We start from the raw sequence: 27,462 nt of genomic DNA on the forward strand, positions 1-27,462 counted from the left end.
TCGGCCAGATCGTCCGGGGAGGCCCCTGCTAGGATGCCCTGTCTGAGCTGTTTGGCCCATGCGGACACCGCATGGTGGTGATGCCCAAGTTGAGGCGTAGGAAGGGCAAAGGGAGGTGCCCGCAGCCTCAAAGGCTGACTTAGTGAGGGCCTCAACCTGTCTATCCGTGGTATCCTTAAGGGAGGAACCGTCCGGAAGAGACAGTCTTGGCGGAAAGGCGAGAGACGGGAGGGTCCACAGATGGGGACTCCGTCCATTTGCTGACAAGGTCATGGTTAAAGGGGTATAGGACGTTTAACTGTTTCTTTCCTGTAAAGCTCTTTTCTGGATGCTCCCACTGCTTCTGAACGGCACAGTCAAATTCTGCATGGTTAGAAAAAGTGCGTGCAGGACGCTTAATCTTTTTGAAGGAAACTGAGTAGTCCCAGGAAGGGCTCTCGTCTTCTGTAACATGCAGAGTTTGATTGACAGCCGTTATAAGGCTGTCTATCATGTCCTGGATCTTGGAATACTGGTCTGTGTCAGAACCAGAGTCTGAATCTGAAGCAGAGTTAGATCCCAGGGCGACCTCCGGGGAAGAGGTGTGAGATGCAGGGGGCATCTTGGAGTCTGGAGGATGAGCTTGCGTGAGTCCGTTTCTGAGAACGTGACGTCAGTCTGCCCCTGAGAGGAGGGGGCAGGGGTGCGTGCGAATCGTCTGTGGGGACGTTCGGAGCGCTGGTGGCCGTGGATAACATAGGCAAACGTTCTGGCAAGCGTTCTAAGACCTGCACCAGAGATTGAGAAACCTTGGTGAGGTCAGAGACAGACTGACACAGCAACAGCCCACTCTGGAGGGGAGGGGGTTACCACATCCTGAGCGGCGGGGGGATCTTGGGGTGCCAGCATGGCGGGAGGTTTGCAGGTCGAGCAGAAGGCCGTAGTGAGACCCACGGGCCACTTAGTACCGCAAAGAGCACAGGCGTAGTATGTGACAATGTGAGAGGGACGGACTGAGAGCTCCCTGGGTTTGGGCATATGTGCCTGACCAGGGATACTGCAGAGGAGGGCGCTGTGGGCAGGAAAGGGTGTGGGTCGGCGTTGGGACAGAGCCTACCCGATCCTGCAGAGAAGCGGTCCCGTGTCCCCTGAAAGGCTCCGAAGGTGAGGCTGGAGTGGGTCACAGTAGGTGCTGACGGAGTAGGGAGCTGCGTGCGGCAGAGTGATGGCGTCGGTGTAGGGGAAGGAGCAGAGGATGCTGCGCTGATGACGGAGCGTGTCGAGGCTCTGATAGGCGGATGGGAAGGGGGACGTGGCTTGAAAAGCCCCCTTGATAGGTCCGCGGAGGGCTCGAGGGCGTGACGGAAGCGTCACTATGCTCCTCGGCCCTGGTTGGTTAAATTGGAGGGGGCGTATAGCCGTCGGAGCGGTACCGCCCACCGGACATGCCCCGACGGAGAAAAGCGCGGCAGATTTGCCTCGCATACCTAATGATGAAGAAGGAAGTACCGCCCACCGGACACGCCTCCAGACGGAAAAAGAGCCAGGCATCTGCCGCGCATTCAAAATGAAGAAGAGGGAAGTGGCCCAGGGAAGCGCTGTAAGCGCCATGTTTGGTGAGAGGGGGAGGGGGGGGCAGATAACACCAGGGGACTGAGATCTACACTGAAAGACAGGGAAGTACATGTCTTAGCGGAATCGTCTGTTCTTTTCTCCTGTTGAGGATGGTCTCAGGATGCCATCCTGGATAGGGGGGGATCCTGGCTTTTCCTCCTTCCCGCACTGTCCGGTCCTAGACAGTGCAGGAGACTGTCAACCCCAGAAGACTGGGGGAAGGTCACCCGCAGGGACCACCGTCTCCCTCCCAGGCCGCTCCGAGGAGGGGGCTGGGGTGGGGAACAGGCTAGGACTGGCACCGAAATCACCCTGAGATACCGTAAGGTGACAGAGGATAAGTTTTGCCCAGCGGGTCCGAGAGTGGGTGATGTGGGGGTAGCCACACTGCTCTCTCGGTCGCATGTGGGTTAACAGGGGACGCAGTGTTCCCTGTTAGCCTGAAGAGCTGTATCTGAAAGAGAAAAAACAACGATTAATAAACACATCAGGGTTGGATCTGTGAAGATCCAGGTCTACCTCCTACAGACACTAAGCTTAAACTGGTGAGCTTGGTGCCTGTAGGCGGGTGCATACTGCGGAGGAGGAGCTATTTTCCTTTTTTTGCCTAGTGTCAACCTCCTAGCGACAGCAGCATACACCCCCATGGTCCTGTGTCCCCCAATGAAGCGATGGAGAAATGAGTTTTATAATTTCTTTAGTTTTGAATTGGGAAAATGGGTACAATTCAATTTTTATTTTTGATACTATTTTTTTTTAAATATTTTTAAAGCTTTTTTCTTTTTCTTATTAACTGCCATTTATTTTTTTTTAGTCCCCCTAGGGGACTTATAGGATTTGTCTGATAAACTCAAGTTGTCATCTATCCACAGGACTGCTTGGACCTACACCTATCAGCAGAACAGAGAACTTTTAAACCTGTCTGAATGGAGCGTCAGTGCGCATACTCGACCGCTACTCCATTCATTCCCTATGGGGCTGCTGAGTGCTGCACTTGGCTTTTTCTGGCAGTAAAATACGAATGGAGTGGTGGTCAAGGTTCCAAGCAGTGGGACACTCACCTATCAGCAAGTTATCACCTAACTATGGTAACCCATCAGAACCATTCGATAGTGCCACACCTCTGGAAAGCGGAAGACGAGCAAGCACGGATTGCAGACATTTAAATGTCGCTTTTAAAGATGGGCAGCAGCATTTGGCGCTACATCTGGTTGCTAGTGTTCGAGGTAGGTGATAAATGAGTTACACAGACAATAACCACCCTGTATATGTCCATCACAAACTGGCTCCAATCAGCATTGTACAGGCTATTTTAGAAGTATAAAAGCAATAGGTTCATGACCATCTCTTTTTATAATGGCAAAGGCATGATGGCCCTACTTAAAGAGGTTGCCCACTAATTTTACATTTATGGTACACCCGGAACCCCTCCTGAATAGCGGTTATCGGTGGCCACTGGCCAGGAAGCACTCACTTGCAGAGCTGGCCCTCTACTTGTAGGAGTAGGAGGTGACAGCAGGAAGCAGCAACAAGAGGAGATTCCTGTATTACCTTAGTCATATGTATCATCTTGCATGGAGACATATGTAACAAATTTGGACTGTAAATTAAATGTCCTGCTTCTATGGCGCTGTCTGGGGTTAATCCATTACTACAGTTGTTCATTACGGACTGGCAACAGTACGATCTGTCTTGTTGACAGGCAGAGCTGACAGCAGGTAATGCCTACCTATCATACTACATTGGAACTATTCTTTTTTTGTTGTTAATTTACAAGTTTTCCAAAACCAGAATTGCAGTAAGATAAAAATTTCTAAATGGAATATCAAAATAGAAAGCCCATACATACCCCAATGTAACTATTTTCCTGGATTTTTCTAAGCACATAGCTTGGATTTCAGCACTGAGGAGGTCCGGCTGTCTTTCTTCTGCTTTAGAGCTGGATGGTGTCTCAGGACTTCCATTACCTACAGATCGTGGTGATCCATGTCTGCTGCTGTTCTTGTTGCTATTGTTACAGGCTGAAAATATGGCAACTTTATATTAGTACATTGGAAGCTATGCAAATTAGCTCTCTCCAGAAGAAAGAAACTCTCCCAAGTAACACCTATGGGGCGCAGCTTCCGACAAGTCCATGTCTGACCCTTCCTGACTTGAGATATTAGATCCATCTATGAAGAAAGCTAATTTGTATATCATTACCTATAGCGTATGGCTATCAATTCTTAGCTGGACCACCCCCTATGTTATATAGGAAGCTGAAGTATATTTACAATATGGAAGCTACTCATTGCAATGAGTTTGCAGAAAAAAATCCAAATCAACTCTGGCCGAATCCCCTTTTTTAATCCAATATAGCTACAGGGGAGCATGAAAAAAAAATGCATTATGCAGAATTCTCTTCCATCTGTGACTATATACATTAATTGGTGAGTAATGCACAGTTTATAGTAAAGCTGCATTGTTCAGAGAATAAACCCATATGTTAACTGCTAAATAAACCGTGCATGCGTTTCTATAGGTTTCATTTAGATTAACAATATGAAAATGGAACAAAAACAGCAATAGTGATGAGGACAATATTTCTGAATATTAGCAAGCAATACCTTCAGAGGGAACCTGACAGTCGCCTTTAGCACGATGGTTGCTGTCCCCATTGTCAACTGCTCGCCGTAAAGAAAGGCTTCCGGCTCTTTCACTGGTTCGTGAATGCTTGGGGGAATTGCATTTTTTGGTGGTTGCTGGAAAGATAAAATTGTTATATTGTATTTAACATGATTTATACAGGCGCACCCTGGACAGAATAATATTCTATTTGCATAAAAAAACAAGAATTAGGAGACTTCTACATTTATAAGGGGTTTTCTAAGGCCTCAGGATAGGTCCAATATCAGATCATGTATTGGAAAGGGCCACGGAGCTCTGGCGAGTGATGTGGTTTCTTCATGGGGTATGAGGCACCGCACCATACATTTGGTTGTGGTTGTGCCTGGTACTGAGCTGTCACTCAAGTGAATGGAACCAGGCTGCATTACTTCATTCTTTCTATCAAATGATTAGTGGGGGTTAATCGAAAAAAAATAACTGGAGTATAAGTTTGTATGCACGCAAAATAGGAGCATGTTCACACTGGCCATTAAACAGACAAAGCCTAAGTTCAGGGTATATGTTTATTTCTTAGGTTTTGATTAGCGAGGGTGCCTGTGGATGGATCCCCACCACTCAAATATAGATCATCTGCACCCTATAAAAAGTGTCCTAAGCTTTTGGAAAACAACTGTATGAGGAGCATATAGATTAAATAAAAAAAACAAAACAAAAAAAAAAAACCTACACCTCTATAAATTCCCTACCAATCCTATTCCAAGTGTTCAAAGATCCTCTAGGATTCTTCATTAACTTGGTCACAGTGATGAAATGAGGCATAACTGAGGCAGCTAATCACCGCAGCCAACATGGACAGTACATCATTACTCTGATCAGCTGCTTCACTCATAAGCCAACTACATCAGGTCATGGCTGAAGCAAAGAACACACCAAATGATGGAGGACCATTTTTTTTTCGGCTACAGGATGCCTATATAGCAAATCTTCAAAAGGCTGGAAACTTCCTTTAAGGATGTCAGAATATTACACCCATTCTTAGTGGTTCCATGTGAAACATCATCATAGATTTGAAAGTATAAAATATACTTTCAACTATACTTTAAATGTATAAAGTATACTTTATATATTTCAAAGGAAAAATAAAGAAATTGCAGCATAAGAAGGAATTTAACATTATTACTTTTATTTCTGGCTACTAGGATAATATTCTGCAGAGTGCAATTCTTAAATATGGGAAAATTGCCTGTCGTCATTAGTAACCTTTGCTTTTAATTTTTTTTTTTTTTTTTTTTTACAGCCTTCTATGATCACTAAAAGCTATTTATCAGAGTAATCATAACTCTTTTGTATGAAGAAACTGCAGAAAAAGTAGAGAGTTGGCTAGTATTTAAATTTGACTTTAAAATGACTGTCAATTTAAGACAATCTGAGAAAAAGAAATTATGCCTTTTGTCACTTGTATATTACAGATAGATAGATCTAACTATCTATCGTGGTGAAAATAAGTACCGTATTTTTCGGACTATAAGACGCACCGGACCATAAGACGCACCTAGGTTTTAGAGGAGGAAAATAAAAAAATAAAAAAGTAAAAAAATGTGGTCATGATGCACTTTTAAAGGGGGAGGGGGTCTTCTGCTGACACTGGTATAGGGGTAATGTCCCCAATTCTGACAATATCCCCCATCCTGGTATATATGCCGCCCCCCTTCCTTTTATAGGTGGTCCCCATCTCCATCCTGGTATGCCTGGCATCCCTCCATCCTGGTATGCATGGCACCCCTCATCCCTGTCCTGGTATGCATGGCACCCCTCATCCCTGTCCTGGTATGCATGGCACCCCTCATCCCTATCCTGGTATGCATGGCACCCCTAATCCCTATCCTGGTATGCATGGCACCCCTCATCCCCGTCCTGGTATGCAGGGCACCCCTCATCCCCGTCCTGGTATGCAGGGCACCCCTCATCCCCGTCCTGGTATGCAGGGCACCCCTCATCCCCGTCCTGGTATGCTTGGCACCCCTCATCCCCGTCCTGGTATGCATGGCACCCCTCATCCCCGTCCTGGTATGCATGGCACCCCTCATCCCCGTCCTGGTATGCATGGCACCCCTCATCCCCGTCCTGGTATGCATGGCACCCCTCATCCCCGTCCTGGTATGCATGGCACCCCTCATCCCCGTCCTGGTATGCATGGCACCCCTCATCCCCGTCCTGGTATGCATGGCACCCCTCATCCCCGTCCTGGTATGCATGGCACCCCTCATCCCTGTCCTGGTATGCATGGCACCCCTCATCCCTGTCCTGGTATGCATGGCACCCCTCATCCCTGTCCTGGTATGCATGGCACCCCTCATCCCTGTCCTGGTATGCATGGCACCCCTCATCCCTGTCCTGGTATGCATAGCACCCCTAATCCCTGTCCTAGTATGCATGGTCCCCTTAATCCCCATCATGCTGCACATTAAAAAAAAAAAATAAACACTCCTACTCACCTTTCTTCTCTCCTCCAGCGCTGCGTCCGGTCTGGCTGCACTGATCTCTCCATGTGAGCCACGCATGAAGTCACTGCCATGCGCGGCTCACAAGGAGAGATCAGCTGCCGGAAGTCACTGCTCCCCGCGCCGGGTCTGTGTGCGCGGGGAGCAGTGACTTCACTCTCCTTCATAGCCGGCACACAGCGGAGCCGCGCTGCGGCTGCTGCCGGCTATCTCCTGTGCCCGCTCATTAAAGGGCATTAATATTCATCCCCTCCCCACGCCCATGGGCGTGGGGAGCAGTGAATATTCATTTTCTTTAGCAGCGGGGACAGTGTAGGCTGCAGTAGGCGGCTGCTGCCTCCTGTGCCCCGCTCCTCCACCGCTACCACTCCCCCCACACCCTACATATATATACACCCCACCCCCAACATTCGGACTATAAGACGCACCCCCCATTTTCCTCCGAGTCTTGTAGTCCGATAGTCCGAAAAATACGGTATTTGATACACTGCCGATTTTGCAAGTTTTTCCATCTACAAAGAATGGAGAGGTCTGTAATGTTTATTGTAGGTACACTTCAACTGTGAGACAATCTAAAAAAATAAAAACCTAAAAATCACATTGTATGATTTTTAAATAATTAAATTGCATTTTATTGCATAAAATAACGTATTTTTCAGACTATAAGATGCACTTTCCCCCACCCCCAAAAATTTGGGAGGAAAATGGGGGGGTGCATCTTATAGTCCGAATGCAGGCTTACAGGGGGGGTTGCGGTGGTGGTGGAGCAGGCTCCCTTCCTCAGGAAGCCGGCGGCAGTAGTGGGGTGATGCTGTGGGCCCGGTGTTGGTGGTGAGCAGAGCGGAGTGCATCATTGCTTTCCCGGCGGCCAATTACCTGAAGATGTGGGCCACCTCTGGCTGCCCATGCGCAGATCGGGGTCTTGGCCCAGCTATCTCAATCTGCGCACACGCGGTCTCTGGTGGCCATTTCCCTGAAGCTCATGGCTCTAGGAAAATGGCCGCCGGAGGCGGCGCATGCGCAGATTGAGATCTTGTCCCGGATCTATGCACGGGCCGCCAGAGGAGGCCCACGTCTTCAGGAAAAAAGCCGCCGGGAAAGCAATGATGCATTCCGCTCTGCTCACCGCCAACACCAGGCCCACAGCATCGCCACACTGCTGATACCGCTGGCCTCCTGAGGAAGGGACCCTGCTCCATGCAATGCACTCTGCCTCATCGCTGACACCGGGCTCGCAGCATCGCACCGCTGAGAAACCTCCTCCTCCCACCCAGGGCCCGCAGGACTGCCCCACTTCTGCCGCTGCCGGCTTCCTCATGAAGGGACCATGCCTCCTGTGACCCTGCTCCACCGACCCCCAGGTAAGATACCTTAAATTCGGACTATAAGACGGAACCCCATCTTCTAAAAATCTTTTTTTTCCCTATTTTCCACCCCAAAACTTGGGGTGCGTCTCATAGTCCAAAAAATACACTAAGTATTTGATCACCTACCAACCAGCAGGAATTCTGGCTCTTACAGACCTGTTAGTTTTTCTTTAAGAAGCCCTCCTATTCTGCACTCATTACCGGTATTAATTTCACCTTTCCACACAATCAATCACACTCCAAACTCTCCACTATGGCCAAGACGAAAGAGATGTCTAACGACACCAGGGACAAAATCATAGACCTGCACAAGGCGCTGGAATGGTCTACAGGACAATAGGTAAGCAGCTTGGTGAGAAGGCAACAACTGCTAGCACAATTTAAAAAAAAAATAACGGAACACACACAAGATGACTGTCAATCTTTCTCAGTCTGGGGCTCCATGCAAGATCTCGCCTCATGGGGTAACTATGATTATAATAAAGGTCAGAAATCAGCCCAGAACTACACAGGAGGACCTGGTCAATGACCTGAAGAGAGCTGGGACCAGTGTCTCACACATTACCGGTAGTAACACTACGTCATCGTGGACTACAATCCTGCAGGGCACCAAGGTCCTCCTGCTCATGCTAGCATATGCCCAGGCCCATTTGAAGTTATGAGACCAAAAGATGAGCCCAAAATAGACCTTTATGGTATCAATTCTTCTCGCCGTGTTTGGGTGAACGAGTATACACACACAGGCATGTAAAAGTTTGAGCACTCCTGGACAAAATTACTGCTATTTTGAACAGTTAAGCAAGATGAAGATGAAATTATCTCTAAAAGGCCTAAAGGTAAAGATGACACATTTCCTTTGTATTTTAGCCAAAAAAAGAGTAAATATATTTTCATCTTTTACATTTTAAAAAAAAACAAAAAGGAAAAAAATCTGATGCAAAAGTTTAAGCACCCTTGGAGATTTGTGTGTTCAGATAACTTTGACCAAGGTTTCAGACCTTAATTAGCATGTTAGTGTTATGGCTTGTTTGCCATCATTCAGAAAGGCCAGGTGATGGAAATTTCCCAGCTCTATAGAACTCTCCTCCTGTAACCTTGTACCAAAAAACAACAGCCATGGGTTCTTATAAGCAGTTGCCTAGCACTCTGAAAATGGAGGAGGCCCACAAAGCAGGAGAAAGCTATAAGAAAATAGCAAAGCATTTTCAAGTTGCCCTTTCCTCAGTTCGATATGTAATTAAGAAATAGCAGTTAACAGGAACAGTGGAGGTCAAGATAAGGTCTGGAAAACTAAGCAAAATTTCAGTGAGAACAGCTCGTAGGATTGCTAGAGAGGCAAATCAAAAACCCCGCTTGATGGCAAAAAGCCTACAGAAAGCTTCAGCAGACTCATGTGTTGTGGTACATTGTTCTACTGTTCAGAGACATCTGCACAAATACGCACCATAAAATTGAGCATCAGAAATATGCAAAAGAACATCTAAATAAGCCTGATGTATTTTGGAAATAAGTTCTGTGGACCAATGAGGTTAAAATAGAACTCTTTGGCAACAATGATCAAAGGTATGTGTGGAGAAAAAAGGGCACAGAATTTCTGGAAAAGAACATCTCGCCAACCATTAAGCATGGGGGTGGGATCAATCATGGTTTATGGTTGTGTTGTAGTCAATGGCACGGGGAAGAATTGATTTAATAAAATTTCAACAAATTCTTGATGCAAACAAAACACCATCTATAAAAAAAGTTGAAGTTGAAAGGAGGATGGCTTCTACAAATGATCAATAGACTTCCTCAAAAGGCGCAAGCTGAAGGTTTTACAATGGCCCTCACATTCCCCTGATCTGAACATCATTGAAAATCTGTGGCTAGAACTCAAAATAGCAGAGCATGCAAGACGACTCAGGAATCTCACATAACTGGAAGAATTTTCCAAGGAGGAATGGATGAAAATCCCTCAAACAAGAATTGAAAGACTCTTGGCTGACTATAAAAACTGCTTAGAAGCTATGATACTTTCAAAAGGGGGTGCTACTAGGTACTAACAATGCAGGGTGCCCAAACTTTTGCATAGGCCCATTTTCCTTTTTGTCATCATTAAAATGTAAAAAAAGAATGACTACAGTATATATTTTTTTTGGCCTAAAATACAAAATGAAATGTGTCCTTTTTAACTATAGGCCTTTTAGAGATCATTTCATCTTCAACTTGCTTAATTATTCACAATAAAAGTTATTTTGATCAGTGGTGCCCAAACTTTCACGTGTGTGTGTGTGTGTGTGTGTGTGTGTGTGTGTGTGTGTGTGTGTGTGTGTGTGAGTGAGTGACAGTTTACCATGAAGGAGCCCAGGATAGGAGACATTTTATTTTACCATGAAGGGGCCCCAGCATGGGAGACATTTTACCATGAAGGGGCCCAGAATGAGGGACATTTTACCATGAAGGGGCCCAGAATGAGGGACATTTTACCATGAAGGGGCCCAGAATGAGGGACATTTTACCATGAAGGGGCCCAGGATGGTGAACTGTATTACAGAATGGGGCACATTATACCAGGATGTGGAACATTATTACAGGAAGGTGCCAGGATGGAGTACATCATTATAAGGGGGCGACCGCACTTCTTTATATGATCTAGAACGCTACAAGGGCCCATACATCTGACCAAAATGCAGGTGGGAACTAGGTCCAAATTTTGGTAAGTACCTGATAGAATGAGTTGGGGGAGGGAGAGGATGCAAAGACCCTGATAGCATCATCATGAATTAGAGTTGGGAGAAGACGTCATCAGGAACTTCTAATGAATGGGGGTAGAGGACACAGGATAGGGACTAAAACTATGTGCGCACTTTCAGGATTTGGCAGGAAAAAGGTTGCATAAAATACACCTTTTTGATTTGTTTTCAACATGCGTTTTTGTTGTGTATTTTTCCCCTCATTAGTATAGGTGAAAAACGGTGCAAGGATTGATATTCTGCAGATTTGCAAGGAAAAGAAAAAAAAATCAGCAAATGTGTGCATCAGTTTTCAGAAATCCCATTCACTTTACTTGTACTGTAAAATGCTGCATATTTTCCGCAAAAAAATCCTTGCTGAACAAAATAATGTGTGTGCACATAGCCTTAAAATGAATTAGGGGAGAGACAGATTTTATTTATTGGGTGTCTGAAATTATAGTTAATGGGGGTCACAGCACTGGCTTACCAATTTATATTTTGAAAGATGGGTGGCTAATAGTATATTAATGGTGGGGTAAATGTTTTTATTTAGGGGGGCAGTGTGGGGGATTCTTTATTCAGGAGACAAAACGTATATAAAACACAATATATGTGACCTTGGTATTTTCAGGGCTACGGTGATCAGTGTGACAAGTCGAAGAAGATGATATCGGCATCAAGGTCTGACCAGATACAGAATAAATAAATGCTTTGTTCTCTATCAATACTGTATGATTTGGAGTAATTCTGTTATTTTTAAAACAACCTCCCTCAGGCTACATTGTCACATTTGGCTCAGTGGTTAGCACTGCAGCCTTGCAGTGCTGGGGTCCTGGGTTCAAATCCCACCAAGGACAACATCTGCAAGGAGTTTGTATGTTCTCCCTGTGTTTGCGTGGGTTTCCTCCGGATTCTCCGGTTTCCTCCCACACTCCAAAGACATACTGATAGGGAATCTAGATTGTGAGCCCCAATGGGGACAGTGCCCATAATGTCTGTAAAGCGCTGTGAAATTAATGGCGCTATATAAGGGAGTAAAATAAAATAAAAAACATGTCCTTGTGCTGCCAGATTTAATTCAATTTTTTTTTTTTAACTGGACGGCACACTGATTTAGCGTTTTATAGATCCATTCACATATCTGCGAGCCTTATATTATGTCCTATAGTGCACTTTGTTATATATAGTGAAGTCCCTTAGTATATAGTGTACTTTCTTTTTATATATAGCACCATCCTTAATTACATAGTCTTCTCTTACAGTCCCTTACTTTGTAACATCCTCTCTGGTTATATATGGCTCCATTCCTTATTAGTGTCCTCTTATGCACAGAACAATCCCATTATTACATAGTATCATCATCTGCTATATATAGCACTGTCCCTTACATTGCGTATTTGTATGATTTTTGATATTCACAGCACCCTCTCTATATTACACAGTCCTCTCTTGCAAGCTATAAAATGACTGCTGATGGGGCAGCATCTGATCAGAAGACCAGTCCATAAGCATCCTCTATTAGAAAAGAAGATTTAGCCTATTCATCCAACGGTCATTTCGTTTTATATCTAACAAGAGAGGACTCTATGTAGTACAGACAGGGAGTTGTGAACAAAAATAACAAGAAAATGCTATGTAAGGGAAGGCGCTATACATAACACTGTGTAATAAGGGGTGGTAATATGCATAATGAGAGAGGAGACATTTAGATATATCTATACCTATATATCTATATTGACAGTCAAAAAAATTGGGTAAATTTTTAGGACTCATCCCAGGGAATAATTCCCTATGGTGTGATTCTAACATACAAGGTTTTGTAACATTGCAACATAGTTTTGTGATGATCGAGCCACCAGTAAACAAACAATTATTTGTAATAAATGTCTTGCAGCAAAGTAAAATGAACAATTTTACAGTAGTTTCACTTTTTTTTTTTTTTTTTTTTTTTTTTTTTTTAACAAAACACGCTTTATTTGGTTCAGGATAGTCATGGCGATGCTTCTCCACACTTCTGGTCTTCTTGAGTACTCAGTGACGAACTGAATGTACTCATGAGTGCAATGCAGCATTCAGCGGCATCATTCACGATTTTCAATCAGGCGACTTTTGAGGATATATCGATGTAACTTGCATTAGTGCGCCACAGACAAGGATCTTGATGAAGAAAATCTTGGTTTATTTCCAGTGCAACTAACAGTGATGAAGCTTCTTGTGTGATATAAGGTCTTCGGTAAGCTGCACGCGAGTTGAGCAGACATCCTTGCCTTCCTTCTGCAGAGCCAGTACCATCTCAACCTTTTCTGCGGTTGGAACCGCACTGTCAAAAAAAGCCAGACCCACTATAATCTCACTGAGGTACCACACTGTAGAAAGTTTTTATTGCTGCCTCAGCAACAGGCGCATTGATTCCTTTATATGCTACAAGTTCTTGCAGTAATGTCAAGTCATTTTGCAGAGATGTGGTAGGGATCTGACAGAGGTACTAAGCAATTGAGGGAGATTTTTAAACTCTGTCAAAGTTGAAAGAAATTGGTGACGAAGATCTTCAGAGCCCGATGGTAGGCGCTTGGAGTGAAGAAAAACACAGCCCATTCAGCTAAAGTGGCAAAACAAAAAACAAAATTACAGCACAGGTCTGGCCACTCAGGATTAACCACACACGGTTCAGCACAGCACATGCTAGCTTCTGTCTGGAGCTGGCTTCCCCAGATACTGAACACACCTGAGTGTAAAGGCTGACAATTTAAAGCCCAAACCACTCCCTGGATTGGAGATATGGTGGATGACACCTCACCCTGCACTTAATCATCCACTAAAAACATTCCCTTGTAAACCTGGACCGTTAACCCTCTCTACACCTAATGTGCAGGAGAAAGTTCCATGTTTCACATCATTGAGGCTAACAGCCTCAGTAAAAAAGATCTCCCTTCCACCACACGGCTAGTGACTTTGGGGGGCATGGTCTGAGACCAGTCTGAATTTGCAGCCTAACAGGTAGTACCTAAGGGTGTCAACCGCCCACTTGACAGCCAGGCACTCCTTTTCCACAATTGCAAAGTTCTTTTCCCAGGCAGAGAGTTTTCTGCTCAGGTACAGAATGGAGTGTTACTCCCCATTCACCTCTTGGGAAAAGACGGCTCCTATGCCGACGTCTGAGGCGTTCATCTGGGAGCACAAACTCTTTATGGAAGTCAGGTGCTATCAAGACCAGCTGGTTACACAGGGCGAGCTTCAGCTCCTGGAATGCTATCTTAGCCTCAGAAGACCACTTGGCCATCGCTGTCTTCGTACCTCTAAGTAGGTTGGATAGGGGTGCCGCTATTGTGGCTAAATTCGGGATAAATCGCCGATAATACCACACGATTCCCAGAATGGCCCATACCTGTTTCTCGGAGGCTGGTTGCAGGCAATTCTGGATTGCCTCCACCTTGTTCATTTGCAGTTTTATTTTGCCCCTTCAAACCACATAGCCCAAGTATTTTGTCTCTTTCTTTCCTATGACACATTTTCTTGGGTTTATGGTAAACCTGGAATTTCTCAATGCATCCAATACTGCCAGGTCCCTCTGCACCTGGGTTCCCCAATCTGGGCTGAAAATCACGATGTCCTCCAGGTAAACGGCAGCGTATTTCTTATGTGAGCCCAGAATCAGGTCCATGGACTTCTAAAAGGTAGATGGCTCCCTGTAATGTAGCCCGAATGGCATCCTGGTGTATTGAAAACACCCGTCGGGTGTAGAGAAGGCAGTTTTCTCCTTGGCACCTGGGGCCAGTATTTGCCAGTACCCTTTAATTAGGTCCAGGGTAATGATGTACCTGGCAGGCGCCTCTCAATAACCTCATCGACCCGGGGCATCGAGTAGGCGTCAAAATTGGATACGTCGTTTAGCTTCATGTAATCGCTACAGAAACGCCATTCTCCGTCTGGCTTGGGTACAAGAACAATCGGGCTGGACCAGCCGCTCTTCGACTCCTCGATGATGCCCAGGCTCAACATTCTCCTAACCTCCTTGGAGATCACCTCGCGGCGGGATTCGGGAATTCGATACGGCCTTTGGTTGACTCATACATGCGGTTCAGTCAGGATCTCATGCTCCACAACGTGCATACATCCGGGCAATTCTGAGAACAGGTCTCAGTTTCTCTGCAGGAGCTCTCGCCACTGTTTTTGGGCCGGTGACTGGGTCTCTGCCACGGTGACGTCCTCGACCCTGGCTTCAGGATTGGCCCCTAGACACGTAGCTTCCACCGATTCCCTGTCCTGCCACAGCTTAAGTAAGTTGATGTGGTAGATCTGGTACGGCTTCCTTCTACCCGGCTGGGGGACTTTGTAATTAACTTCACTCAGCTTCTCAACCACTTCGTACGGTCGTTGCCATTTAGCCAGAAACTTACTCTCTACCGTGGGCAGCCCCCTAGCGGCCCGATTGTAGACCCTCGCCTGGGCTTCTTGTGCCTGTAGAAGGCTCTCTTTCACCATTGGCACCACACTCTCGATCCGATGCTGCATCTGGGCCACATGCTCGAGGACACTCCAGTGGGGTGTAATATCGGTGTCTCAGGTCTCCTTTGCTATGTTCAGAAGTCCCCGAGGGTGTCGTCAGCATAGCAGTTCAAATGGCGAGAACCCCGTAGAGCTCTGGGGAACTTCTCTAACGGAGAACAGCAGGTATGGCAACAGGCAATCCCAGTTTCGCCCATCGTTCTCCACGACTTTTTTCAACATTGACTTTAAGGTTTTGTTGAATCGCTCTACCAGTCCGTCCGTCTGCGGGTGGTATACAGACGTTTGGAGCTGTGTAATTTGGAGGGCCTTACACAACTCTCTCATCACCTTCGACATAAACAAGTTCCTTGGTCCGTCAGGATCTCCTTCGGCAGACCCATCTGGGAGAAAATATGCACCAGTTCTCTGGCGATACTTCTGGCGGAGAAATTCCTCAATGTTACCACTTCCGGATACAGAGTCGCATAGTCCAATAAAACCAGAATGCATTGGTGCCCCGGGCGGCTTTCACCAGGGGACTGACAAGGTCCATGGCAATCCGGTCAAATGGGACCTCTATGATAGGTAACGGCAATAGGGGGTTGCAGAAATGGGACATGAGAGCAGTTAGCTGACAGGTGGGACAGGACAGCAATAGTTCAATCTCCCGGTGACATCCAGGCCAGTAGAATCCGCTCCAGAGTCTTGTCTACCCCTAGATGCCCACCCAAGATGTGAGAATGGGCCAGGCCTAACACTACGCCTATAGGGTCCTGGCACTACCAACTGCTATATTACGTCTCCTTTTGGGTTAGTGACCCGATAAAGAAGCTCTCCATTAAGTGAGAAATATGGGAACCTGGTGTCAGCCCCCAGCTCTTGAGCAACCCCACTGATTACAGATACTTTGAAGTATGCCTTTGACAAGGTAAGATTCTGCATCTGCGCAGTACCAAAGTATCCCCCCAGACACTCCCAACTCCGGAACCTCATCCTCCTGGGTCACCACCTCGTTTTTGTCCTCCGCAAGAACACACAGGAGAAGTTATCTTCCTCTGACTGCGGTGGTAACGCATCATGGCGTAACCGGCTCCCGGTTGAGACACTTGGCACACCCGCTTTCCGCCATAAGTCCCAGAACAGACTGAGGTCCCTCCCTATTATCACCGGGTAGAGCAGATCCCTAATCACCTCAACCTCATGAGACTCCGCTCCACAGTCAGTGTGTATGGTCACTCTGGCAATAGGATAATCCTTTACGTCCCCATGAATGCACCACACACCCACGTTTTTCCCGGAGATCATGAGAGTCACCAAACTCTCTGAGTCTAGGAGTCCTGCCACCAGTACCAAATTAACGGTCACGGGACACGACTGTGGCCCCTCACCGGGCTGATAGTAGGAACAGAGTCGTCCCAGGTCACAGTCCATTTGTTTAGAGGTCATCTATATGGCCAGGGCCGTGAAACCTCCAACAAATAATCTCTCCCGCAGGGACCTTGGGCATCACCTTCCCCACCCCTTTGGGCCTCTGCCCCCGATTGGGACCCCTAATATGGAGTTGGATGTTTTCCCACGGAACTCTTGATCCCGATACCTCTCGACCAGTCTGGCCAGTTCATCAGCGTTCCGGGGATCACCATGAACACCCAAGACTGTACCGGCCTCGGCAGGGAATGCACGATACGATCCATCACTACACGTTCCACCATCTGTGCCGAAGTAGAGGACTCCGGTTGCAGCCATTTTTGAACGAGATGTAATAGGTCAAACATTTGGGAACGTGGGGGTTTCTCGCGGTGATACACCCAGCGGTTGACACGCTGTGCCGTGACAGTCATTGTTACCCCAAGCTTGCCAAAATTCAGTCTTTAGTTTTGCTTATTCTTTGGTATCCTGCAGGGCCAAGTCATAATACGCCTTCTGGGGTTCCCCTGTCTGGTATGGCTCCAATACCTCTGCCCATTGCTCTTGCGGAAGCTTCTCCCTCTCGGCGACCCTCTCGAATACCGTCAGAAAAGCTTCTACATAGTCACCTGGGGTCATTTTCTGTAGCGCTACCCTTACCGCCTTTCGGACAGCAAAGTCGTCTACTGACCTTATCGTTGGAGCTGTCGCCGAGCCACGGATCGCCTCTGCGAGCAAATCGATCTGCTACTGCTGTTGTCGGGGCTGGTCCTGTTGGATCTGCTGCTGGAGCTGCTGCATAAGCAAGTTAGTGGTGTCCTGTTGCGCCATCTGCTGTTGCATCTGCTGGTGCTACGATTGTCGCTGCTGATGCTGCGCCTGCAACAGATGCTTAGGAGGTCCTCCATTTTGTCCGGCGTCACTTGCCGGCTTATGGCAGACTTCACCCAGGACATGCATTCTCCACCACTTGTGGTCAGGCGACAAGCTCGGTTGCAGGCGGAGGTAGACACAGGACACTGTCTCTTTAAAATTTTGGGTTAGTTTATTCAGCGTCAAATTACCCTGGAGTCCATAAAGAAAAACACAGCCCATTCGGCTAAAGTGGCAAAGCAAAATACAAAATTGCAGCACAGTGCGTATAATCGGTCAAGGTCTGGCCACTCAGGATTAACCACAGATGGTTCAGCACAGCACGTGCGAGCTCCTATCTGGAGCAGGTTTCCCCATATACTGAACACACCTGAGTGTAAAGGCTGCCTATTTAAAGCCCAGACCACTTCCTGGATTGGAGATATGGTGGATGATGTCCCGCCATGCACTTAGTCATCCACTAAAAACATTCTCTTGTAAACCTGGGCCGTTAAACCTCTCCTCATCTAATGTCCAGGAGAAGCTTTCATGTTTCACATCACTGAGGCTAACAGCCTCAGTGAAATAGATATTCCTTCAGCCACACGGCCAGTGACATTATATATACTGCTCAAAAAAATAAAGGAAACACTCAAATAACGCATCCTAGATCTGAATGAATACTCATTGAATACTTTGTTCTGTACAAAGTTGAATGTGCTGACAACAAAATCACACAAAAATCATCAATGGAAATCAAATTTATTAACCAATGGAGGCCTGCATTTGGAGTCACCCCCAAAATTAAAGTGGAAAAACACACTACAGGCTGATCCAGCTTTGATGAAATGTCCTTAAAACAAGTCAAAATAAGGCACAATATTATGTGTGGCCTCCAAGTGCCTGTATGACCTCCCTACAACGCCTGGGCATGCTCCTGATGAGGTTGCGGATGGTCTCCTGTGGGATCTCCTCCCAGACCTGGACTAAAGCATCCGCCAACTCCTGGACAGTTTGTGGTGCAACGTGACGTTGCTGGATGGAGCGAGACATGATGTCCCAGATGTGGTCAATCAGATTCAGGTCTGGGGAACGGGCGGGCCAGTCCATAGCTTCAATGCCTTCATCTTGCAGGAACTGCTGACACACTCCAGCCACATGAGGTCTGGCATTGTCCTGCATTAGGAGGAACCCAGGGCCAACCGCACCAGCATATGGTCTCACAAGGGGTCTGAGGATCTCACCTCAGTACCTAATGGCAGTCAGGCTACCTCTGGCGAGCACATGGAGGGCTGTGCGGCCCTCCAAAGAAATGCCACTCCACACCATTACTGACCCACTGCCAAACCGGTCATGCTGAAGGATGTTGCAGGCAGCAGATGGCTCTCCACGGCGTCTCCAGACTCTGTCACGTCTGTCACATGTGCTCAGTGTGAACCTGCTTTCATCTGTGAAGAGCACAGGGCGCCAGTGGCGACTTTGCCAATCCTGGTGTTCTGTGGCAAATGCAAAGCGTCCTGCATGGTGTTGGGCTGTGCGCACAACCCCCATCTGTGGACGTCAGGCCCTCATACCACCCTCATGGAGTCAGTTTCTAACCGTTTATGCAGACACATGCACATTTGTGGCCTGCTGGAGGTCATTTTGCAGGGCTCTGGCAGTGCTCCTCCTTGCACAAAGGCGGAGGTAGCGGTCCTGCTGCTGGGTTGTTGCCCTCCACGGCCCCCTCCACATCTCCTGGTGTACTGGCCTGTCTCCTGGTAGCAACTCCAGCCTCTGGACACTACGTTGACAGACACAGCAAACCTTCTTGCTACAGCTCGCATTGATGTGCCATCCTGGATGAGCTGCACTACCTGAGCAACTTGTGGGTTGTAGAGTCCGTCTCATGCTACCACAAGTGTGAAAGCACAACCAACATTCAAAAGTGACCAAAACATTAGCCAGAAAGCATTGGTACTGAGATGTGGTCTGTGGTCCCCACCTGCAGAACCACTCCTTTATTGAGGGTGTCTTGATAATTGCCAATAATTTCCATCTATTGTCTATTCCATTTGCACAACAGCATGTGAAATGGATTGTCAATCAGTGTTGCTTCCTAAGTGGACAGTTTGATTTCACATCAAAAAATTAAAGGGAACACTTAAACAACAGAATATAACTCCAAGTAAATCAAACTTCTGTGAAATCAAACTGTCCACTTAGGAAGCAACACTGATTGACAATCAATATATATATATATATATATATATATATACACACATAATATATAGTCCGTAGCTTTGCCGCCTTAAAAAGAGGCAAATTTTTCGCAGAGGGGCCCCAGATTGTCAATGTCCGCCCCTGCATAAATACTTAGACACATACCATGGACTTACCTGTCCAGTGTCCAATCTGAAACTTTATAACAATAAAAATGAAAAGTTTCCCTTTCAATACTTATATGCCCCTCTGTCCTCTTATTTGGACTGAATAAAGAAAGTAACTAAAATCAAGAGCTTTAAGTGGCCACATATCTGGGGTGACATTAAACATATGAAGCTAAGGGGGCTTCTGCCATTCTTTTTTCCAAAAGTACAGAATGTGTTAAACCAATACCACCCGATAGATAACGCGCTTTAATGATAAGTTCCATTAACTGAAAGGACCTCTTGTTCATGTATTTGATATTATGAAGTGGTTGACGTACTTATCACATTGAACAAGTGTGGAAAAAAGTCAAAATGGATGAGGATGGTTTAGCTTAGTAATACTTCATATTTGCAAAACTGAGTGATTGCATTAACACATGGTTATTTGCTGATTTTTCAATGAAATTTTTTTAGCACTTCAAAACTGCAGTTACAAATCTTCACACCTAAAGTGGCCATGTTTAGAGGATATTCAAAATTAGTAAAAAATTACAGAATTGTGCGTATTGTAGAAGCATGGAAAGCAAGCCTTAAAAAACACTTCCATCCAAGTTTTTATCCTCTTAATATATTGCAATCATCATCATATTATATGGCACTGTGTACTTATACTTGCTCATTTTGCCCTTCTACTCCGTTAATTCTTTTATTTTCCAATAGGTCCATGACATGAAGCGACTAAAAACAGATTAGTCTCTTTTTTCCCTGTATGAGTCATCATTAGAACTACAATTATCCATAGAGCTTAAAAGGATTCAGCTAGTCTGTTTTTTAATCACATTAGGTCATAGGCCGCTCTGAGACAGCAGAGATTGCCTGTAATTTCTTAGTCCCTCCCACCTCCCCCAAAAAAAAACAAAAACCCATGGATAACTCCTTTGAGTCTTGTGGGCATGTGTATGTTCAGCTCTCCAAAGGTACCGCCGCAGCATTTCAATTGGGTTGAGGGCCAGACTATGAGAAAGAAAAGAATCAAGATCTTGCAAAGGCCAGGTCAGTCATTCTGATGTAGATTTAGCGGTGTGCATGGGATCATTGTCCAGTTGAATGGCACAATTTAGGCTTTTGGATAAATGGCCTCATATTTGACTACAACACCGTATTTTTCGTTCCATAAGACGCACTTTTGTTCCCTCAAATTTTGGTGGAAAAGGGGGTTGTGTCTTATGGTCTGAATGTACCATATGTGGTGTGATGTGGGGGGCGGCTCGGGCTGCGGCAGCGGAGGGGGCTATGGCAGCTGGGGCGGCGATGAAGCGGTGTTACCCAGTGTGCGCCGCCATGAATTCACTATGGCAGTGCTAGACATCAGGAGGTGGGCGGTCTCCCGTCCAGATCGCAAGCTGCAGTGACGCTACTAAGAGGCAGGGCCGGGGATGACTGAGCGCTGTGCTGTTCTGTGTTGCACCGACCCTGCCTCTTAGTAACGTCACTGCCGCCCCAGCTGCAACAGCCCCCCCAGCTACCACATCCCCCGCCGCAGCCCCATGCCACTGTGACCCCGCTCCCTGCCTATCCAAAATGAAAAGCAAGCATTATAAGGTAGAAGTAAAGTATAAAGTGAAAAAGCACATATTCATTAAATACTGTACCACTCCTGTGGTGAGCTATAAGTCCCAGCATGGCATAGGAGCCCCCCCCCCCTATTTTTCACCTCTAAAACCTGTGTGCGTCTTATAGACTGAAAAATAAGGTAGGTATACAGAGCAGTTCATGATCAAATCAAACCATATGGCTGCAAAACAAGTCCACATAATTGCCTCTCCACCACTGTGCTTGACAGTTCGTGTGAGGTGTTTGGCCATAATGGCATATGCAATATTTTGCGAAAGCCAAAACACAGTATATCAAAATAAACATCTACACTTTGGCCTCTGTCTAAGGCAAATTGTTACAGAAATCTTGTGACTTCTTCAGTTGCTACTTTATAATCTTAACTCGTGCGGCCATGTTCTTAAATTCTAAAGAAGCTTTTTCCTGGTAACCCTTCCAAACAAGCCATACTTGTTAAATGTTCAGGTTCATGACAATACAATTAGAAAAGACAGAACATGATAACTGAGGCCTTTAGACTCTGAGCTGTAGTTCTTGGTTTGTTTTTTTGCAATTTCTGTGAGCATTGCAAGGCCTGACCTTCAGGCGAATTTGCTGGGACATCTATTCCTGGGAAGATTGTCAACCGTCTTGGATGTCTTCCACTTGTGAATCTTTATCAGTGTAGAATGATGGGTTCCAAATTAACTTTATAACCCTTCAAAGACTAATGAGAAGCGACAATTGCTTCTCTAAGATGACTTTCCTCCTTGGCACGGTGTTAACACACCTAAATACTCTAGACCAACAAACTGCCCAATCTTCTTTTATAGGAGGTGGTCACACTTTCTTATGAACAGTCAATCAAGGGCATTTGATTAGCAGAACCCTGTTTCTACTTACTCTCAACTCCTATGGATCCATTAAGGGTGTATTTAATTTTTCACACACTTTCTGCATTCTAGTCTGGGTTTTGGTAAATAAAGAATGACATGATGTAATTTGTTATGCATCATTGTCCATTAATGTTGCATTTACCTCATTTTAAGACCTTTTAAAAAAGACCAAATTTTCTTTTTAATTACTGTACATGTTATGATATGTAAAACCATAGAATTCAAAGAGGGTGTACTTTTTTTTCTCAAGACTGTACATGAAAGTGAATAGTGGAGGGGAAAAAAAAGCCAACAAACTTGATACCTTTTCCAAGACTTTAAAAAGGGATAGAAAGATGGACTGAGATTTTCAGTTACACATGAATACTAACATTCTGCATAGCAATTTCAGACTTACAGTTTCTCACATAACAGCTTGCAAGAGAAGATTTTCTAAGCAACTCCATTCCAAGTTCTTGTAACTTGCTGCATCCTTCCCCATTTCCTGTTGCTAAAGTATCCAGCTCCCCGGGACTGTTTGTTTGTCCTTCATTGGGTCCAGCACTACTGCTCCTGACCTCACAGATCTGGCTCTTCACAGCAGAAAGCTTGCTGCGCACCTCAAGGACCTGAGACTTGTACCTCTTCAGCATCTTCAGATCTGGAGAAACACGCCAAGATGTCTGTTGTGTTCGCGTGTCTCTGTCTTTACGAGAACAAGATGCTGGAAGCATAAAAAAAGTAGTATGATATATTAGTATGATGCCACTAGAACATCTACAGTTAAACAAAATTTACAATCGCAAAGAGGAGGTTCACTTTTTCAAAATGTAGCTTGATAAAACGTAATACAATTTATGTACTTACCTTTCCTTCATATTCTATTTTTTTTTTTATTTGTTTATTAACAGATATTACATAATGTACATTCAACCAATACATGTTGTAAGTTTAACATATTAATAAAGCAAAGAATTCACAAGGATGGATTATTAGCCCATATTTCCACTGCGCGAATCTATGTTTTATACAAGGCTCATAAAGCAGGAAAATTACTATTTCAAGTTTATATACGTTTAGTTTACTATTACCCAAAATGATATAAAATGTCTAATATAACAATTGTACTCTAAAGTACTAAAAAAAAAAACCCAAAAACTAAAACTTTGTTGCCAAGAACAATCCTGTGTATGTAACTCAAGAAAATTAAAATTGCTTTATTTATGGAGTTGTAAAAAATGGAGTGCGAGTCTGTGTCTTTTCCTTCAGCCATCTTATCAGCTCTAAATCATTATCTGCGTGTTGCAATGGTGAGATGGGATGAATTCCATAGGTCCCAGATCATCTTCATATTCTATTTAACTTGTAAAAGCTGGCTGGGGACTAGGTGCCTCAGCTGTCTAGTCCGATGCGATGCCTGGCTTCTCCCGGCCATGATCCCTTTTAGTGAGTTTTCTCCCCGTGTGTGTTCATAGGGAGAGACCTGCCAGTCAATTAGAGCAGGGGGGAAAGAAGAAAGCCAGGAACCACTTGAACTAGTCAGCTAGCTGCAGCATTTCAGAATAAAACACACCTTGCTGCAATAGCGCAGCTAGTATCTGATTGATGGCTCGGGCCAGGTTCCCTTAAATTTATTATATCTTCTATACCAGTTTTCTTAAATAAATCTTTGCAAATTAAGACATTTGCACAAGATTTTTCAACTCCCCCCCCCCCCCCCAACTATGCTTTTTTAAAAACTGGGCATGATCACAAATTGGGGTAAATTACAGCGTTATTTCACAGCCCATAGCTTCCATAGATTTGATGTTCTGGAGCAAGGGCTGCCAGTGATGTAACTAGTTTATTAAGAGGTGTCTTAATAGATTTAGAGGAATTTATTAAGTGTATTATGTGTCTAGGGTAAATCTGAAGGTCGAAAAATTTGCCTGCAAAGGTCGTCCAGATATTTGATGACCATAATTCTTATGGAGCAGAGTAGTGCCATCACAACAGAAAGCACCTTGGTGAACACACAGGGAGCAGTCACAAAACAGAATGTAATATGGAAGTGAAATGCAAAGTGCAAGACATACTTCTGAGAGAGACAGTTAAAGGAAATCTGTCAGGAAGTTTTTGCCACCTCATCTGAGACCAGCATGATGTAGGAAAAGAGACCCTGAATCAAATGATGTATCCCTTAGTTTACTGCATGAAGGAGTTGTGATACAGAGTTCTTAGAAGTAGCATGAAACAGAGCGGAGAAAGCTGCCCCTGCCCACACACACTATGTACATTGTCTATTGATAGTGAGCTGCTTATCACAAAAGGGGATGGAGTCTCACTAGCAAGCGCATGCCAGCTAGTCTTCGCAGCGATAAAACCTTCAGTGTACTTAAGCAACACCACACAGCCTGATAAGTGACACATTGTTGAAATCTGTGTTTTAGCACCTACCTCATGCTGTCCTCCGGTTACATTCCAAAAACCTGCGAACAGATTCCCTTTAATGTGAAACCTATCGACTTAAAAATGATAGCACATAGACATACTTTTTTTTGTTGGGAGGCTTGGTGTCCAGGATGGGGATTCCTTCTTCTTGGGTACCATAAGGATATTGGAGTAAAACACCAAAATCTTTGATACAGAAACACTTTTTTAAATGGGAGTTTGGGAGGGGTAAATGGGAAAAAAAACTTGGGGTGACTGACAATACCATCTTTGTCTTGTTTGGAAAATGGAGGACATAAGTGCTAAGAAAGACTAGGTTTGAAGAAAGCTTTGTTCACAGTTTTAGTGAATGTCCCTTTAGAAGGCAAAGTTGTGAAATTACCAAAACAGGAATCGGTTTCCTCAAAGGGCAGAGCCACCTCCAAGGTAAAAGAACAATTGTGCTCCATGTACCCTTTCCCAGAGGAACATCTCTTCAAGTGGTCCAAGTTCCCAAAAGTGGACTATAGAGTATTTCTTTCAGTCAAAATGATTAATAAGCTTGGAAATTGTGGCCTCCTTTCACCATCTACTAGAACACCATTTATAAACACACATACAATTATGGTGGGTTCTACCATTCCATTGAATTCTATTCTTAGTGTTCCGAGTGTTTATTTGGATTTCGGCCACAAATAGATTTGCATGTAATATGTTTTCAGTATATTTAATCAGTAGGGTTTATAGCAGTACATAAATTTTGCACATGGCAATCTGCCTTTAAAACATCTCTACTATGATAAATATTTGATTTATGCATACAGCATTTTGTGTAGTTTAATCAATTTCTTTGCCCTGTATTTACACCCCCCTCTGTTGCGTTGTTGCCATTTTTCTGTGTCACATTTTGATATAGGTTTCTTTTTATATTTAATAAATATTACATATTTTTTATGTGGTGCTTTGGTGGTTTGTAGGATTTATTTACAAGCACTTCTAAATTTACTGTGTTATTCTGATACCTAAAATTTTGAATAGTTCAGTTATTTGCGTTAGTGTAGTATAATGTACTCTGTAGCTATTTAATTTCATTAATTTAACAGAGTCAACAGAGTGTGTAATCTTAATAGGTAGCCACGGGCAATGCCTGACCAGAAGATTTGACTCTGGTGTCTGACATAGCAGTAGAGCGGTCATCTTGCCCATCTGTGAGAAAGGTGAAGGGCTGTGATGACTCATTCCAAATTTAGGAAGGGGGCAAAATGCCACAAATGAGTTCTGCTGCGCAAAAGGCATCATCCCTGTTTCCCAAGATAAACTCCCAAACCAATTATATGACTGTAGCCCTTTAAAAGATAAGAAAGCTTGAGAGAAAACACACAATATGTTTCACTGGCAAGGTTTTTGCTAGCTCATCTGAGATCAGCCTGATTTAGGCAAAGAGAAGCTGAATCCAATCACTTTGATTACTGGGTGCAGCCGTTCTGACACAATCAGACCTTTCCGATTTATCAATACAGCAGAGCTGAGGAAGCTAACCCCGCCCACACCAGGCTCTACATATACAATGTCTATAGACTGACTTTTGGAAAGAAGTCATAGCTGTCTTCATTGAGATCATACTGTACCACTCTGCCCTAAGGTGTGTTTGTTAGGAATCCTTCATTAGGAGACCTGGCTTCATTACCCTTGCACTCTTCTCAGGGAAACATTGCTTTTAGCTTGCAAGGCTATCGCCATGAGATTGATAGATAAAACCCCCCCACGGATTTCACACTAGTCCCCAGGCGATGAGGAGTATTCTCATGATTAAAGTATGTGATATTTGGTGCCTGACATGGGTGTCTTTTGCTTTTGGTTACAATATTAGACCCACAGTATGTTAAGGGCAGGGTTAACTTTGCCAAACAGTATTAGTGAGCAATGAGATACGTGGTTTGTTCTTTTGTTTTATAATGTTAACTTGTTATGTTGTATCATCTTCAATAAAACAAATTAAAAAAAAGTTCTGTATATATGTGTCTGAAAGAGCATGGGGGTGTGACAATATACTTTCAGCTCCTCAGACTCACACTACATTCCCTGCTGTGCACCAGAGCCAGTGACCTGTCAATCAGCTAGAGGAGAGTGGGGGTAGGCAGGGAATACAGCATGAGGAGCTGTAAGGGCATCATCTCACCCCCACGCATTTCCAGACACATACATAGGTTCCCTTACAATTGGTTTAGCCAAGTGCTTGCAGGAGGGGTATAGTCTGGTAGGAGGAGCTAACACGTCATGTACAGCAACATGGACTCAATGGTGCTATATAAATAACAATAATAACACAGACTGGATGGCTGACACTAAGCACAAGGGGCCTGTGTCCCTGAGTGACATGAGTAAGAAAACTATTTTTCATTCATAAACATGGAGCTTTGAAGTACAAGAACAGTTAGCAATAAGTCAGGCAAAACATTAAAAAATAAACGATCAGCAGCCAACTTTTTATTCTTATTGGCGTCCGGTTAGCCGTTCACAAGGGAAGTTACCTTGTGTCAATTTAAGCAATCAATTATGTCAAGAAAGAGGTAAGTAACAGTGTTCATCACATGTTCTACTGTTTTAATCTCTGTCACAATAAATGCTACCAAGTGACCTTGCATTGCAAGCAGTTCAAGCCTGATTAACTGCAAAACAAGAACATTTTGTAGATAAGCAGCAAT

General features: G+C 44.8%; 1 protein-coding gene across 3 annotated transcripts in view; it reads right to left on the reverse strand.

Moving 5' to 3' along the window:
- TRIM37 (tripartite motif containing 37) overlaps nt 1–27,462 on the reverse strand; it is a 146,190-nt gene that overhangs the window by 29,246 nt on the left and 89,482 nt on the right. For all 3 annotated transcript variants that reach the window (XM_073665373.1, XM_073665372.1, XM_073665371.1), the window contains exons 19-21: nt 22,767–23,072; nt 4,200–4,334; nt 3,443–3,614 (exon numbers count right to left, since the gene is read on the reverse strand). In XM_073665373.1, coding sequence (XP_073521474.1) covers nt 3,443–3,614; nt 4,200–4,334; nt 22,767–23,072 — 613 coding nt within the window. The remainder of the gene's footprint in view (nt 1–3,442; nt 3,615–4,199; nt 4,335–22,766; nt 23,073–27,462) is intronic.

This window comes from Phyllobates terribilis, unplaced genomic scaffold (genome assembly GCF_046119375.1).
Source record: "Phyllobates terribilis strain yellow unplaced genomic scaffold, ASM4611937v1 Scaffold_2__4_contigs__length_985480577, whole genome shotgun sequence".
NCBI lineage: Eukaryota > Metazoa > Chordata > Amphibia > Anura > Dendrobatidae > Phyllobates > Phyllobates terribilis.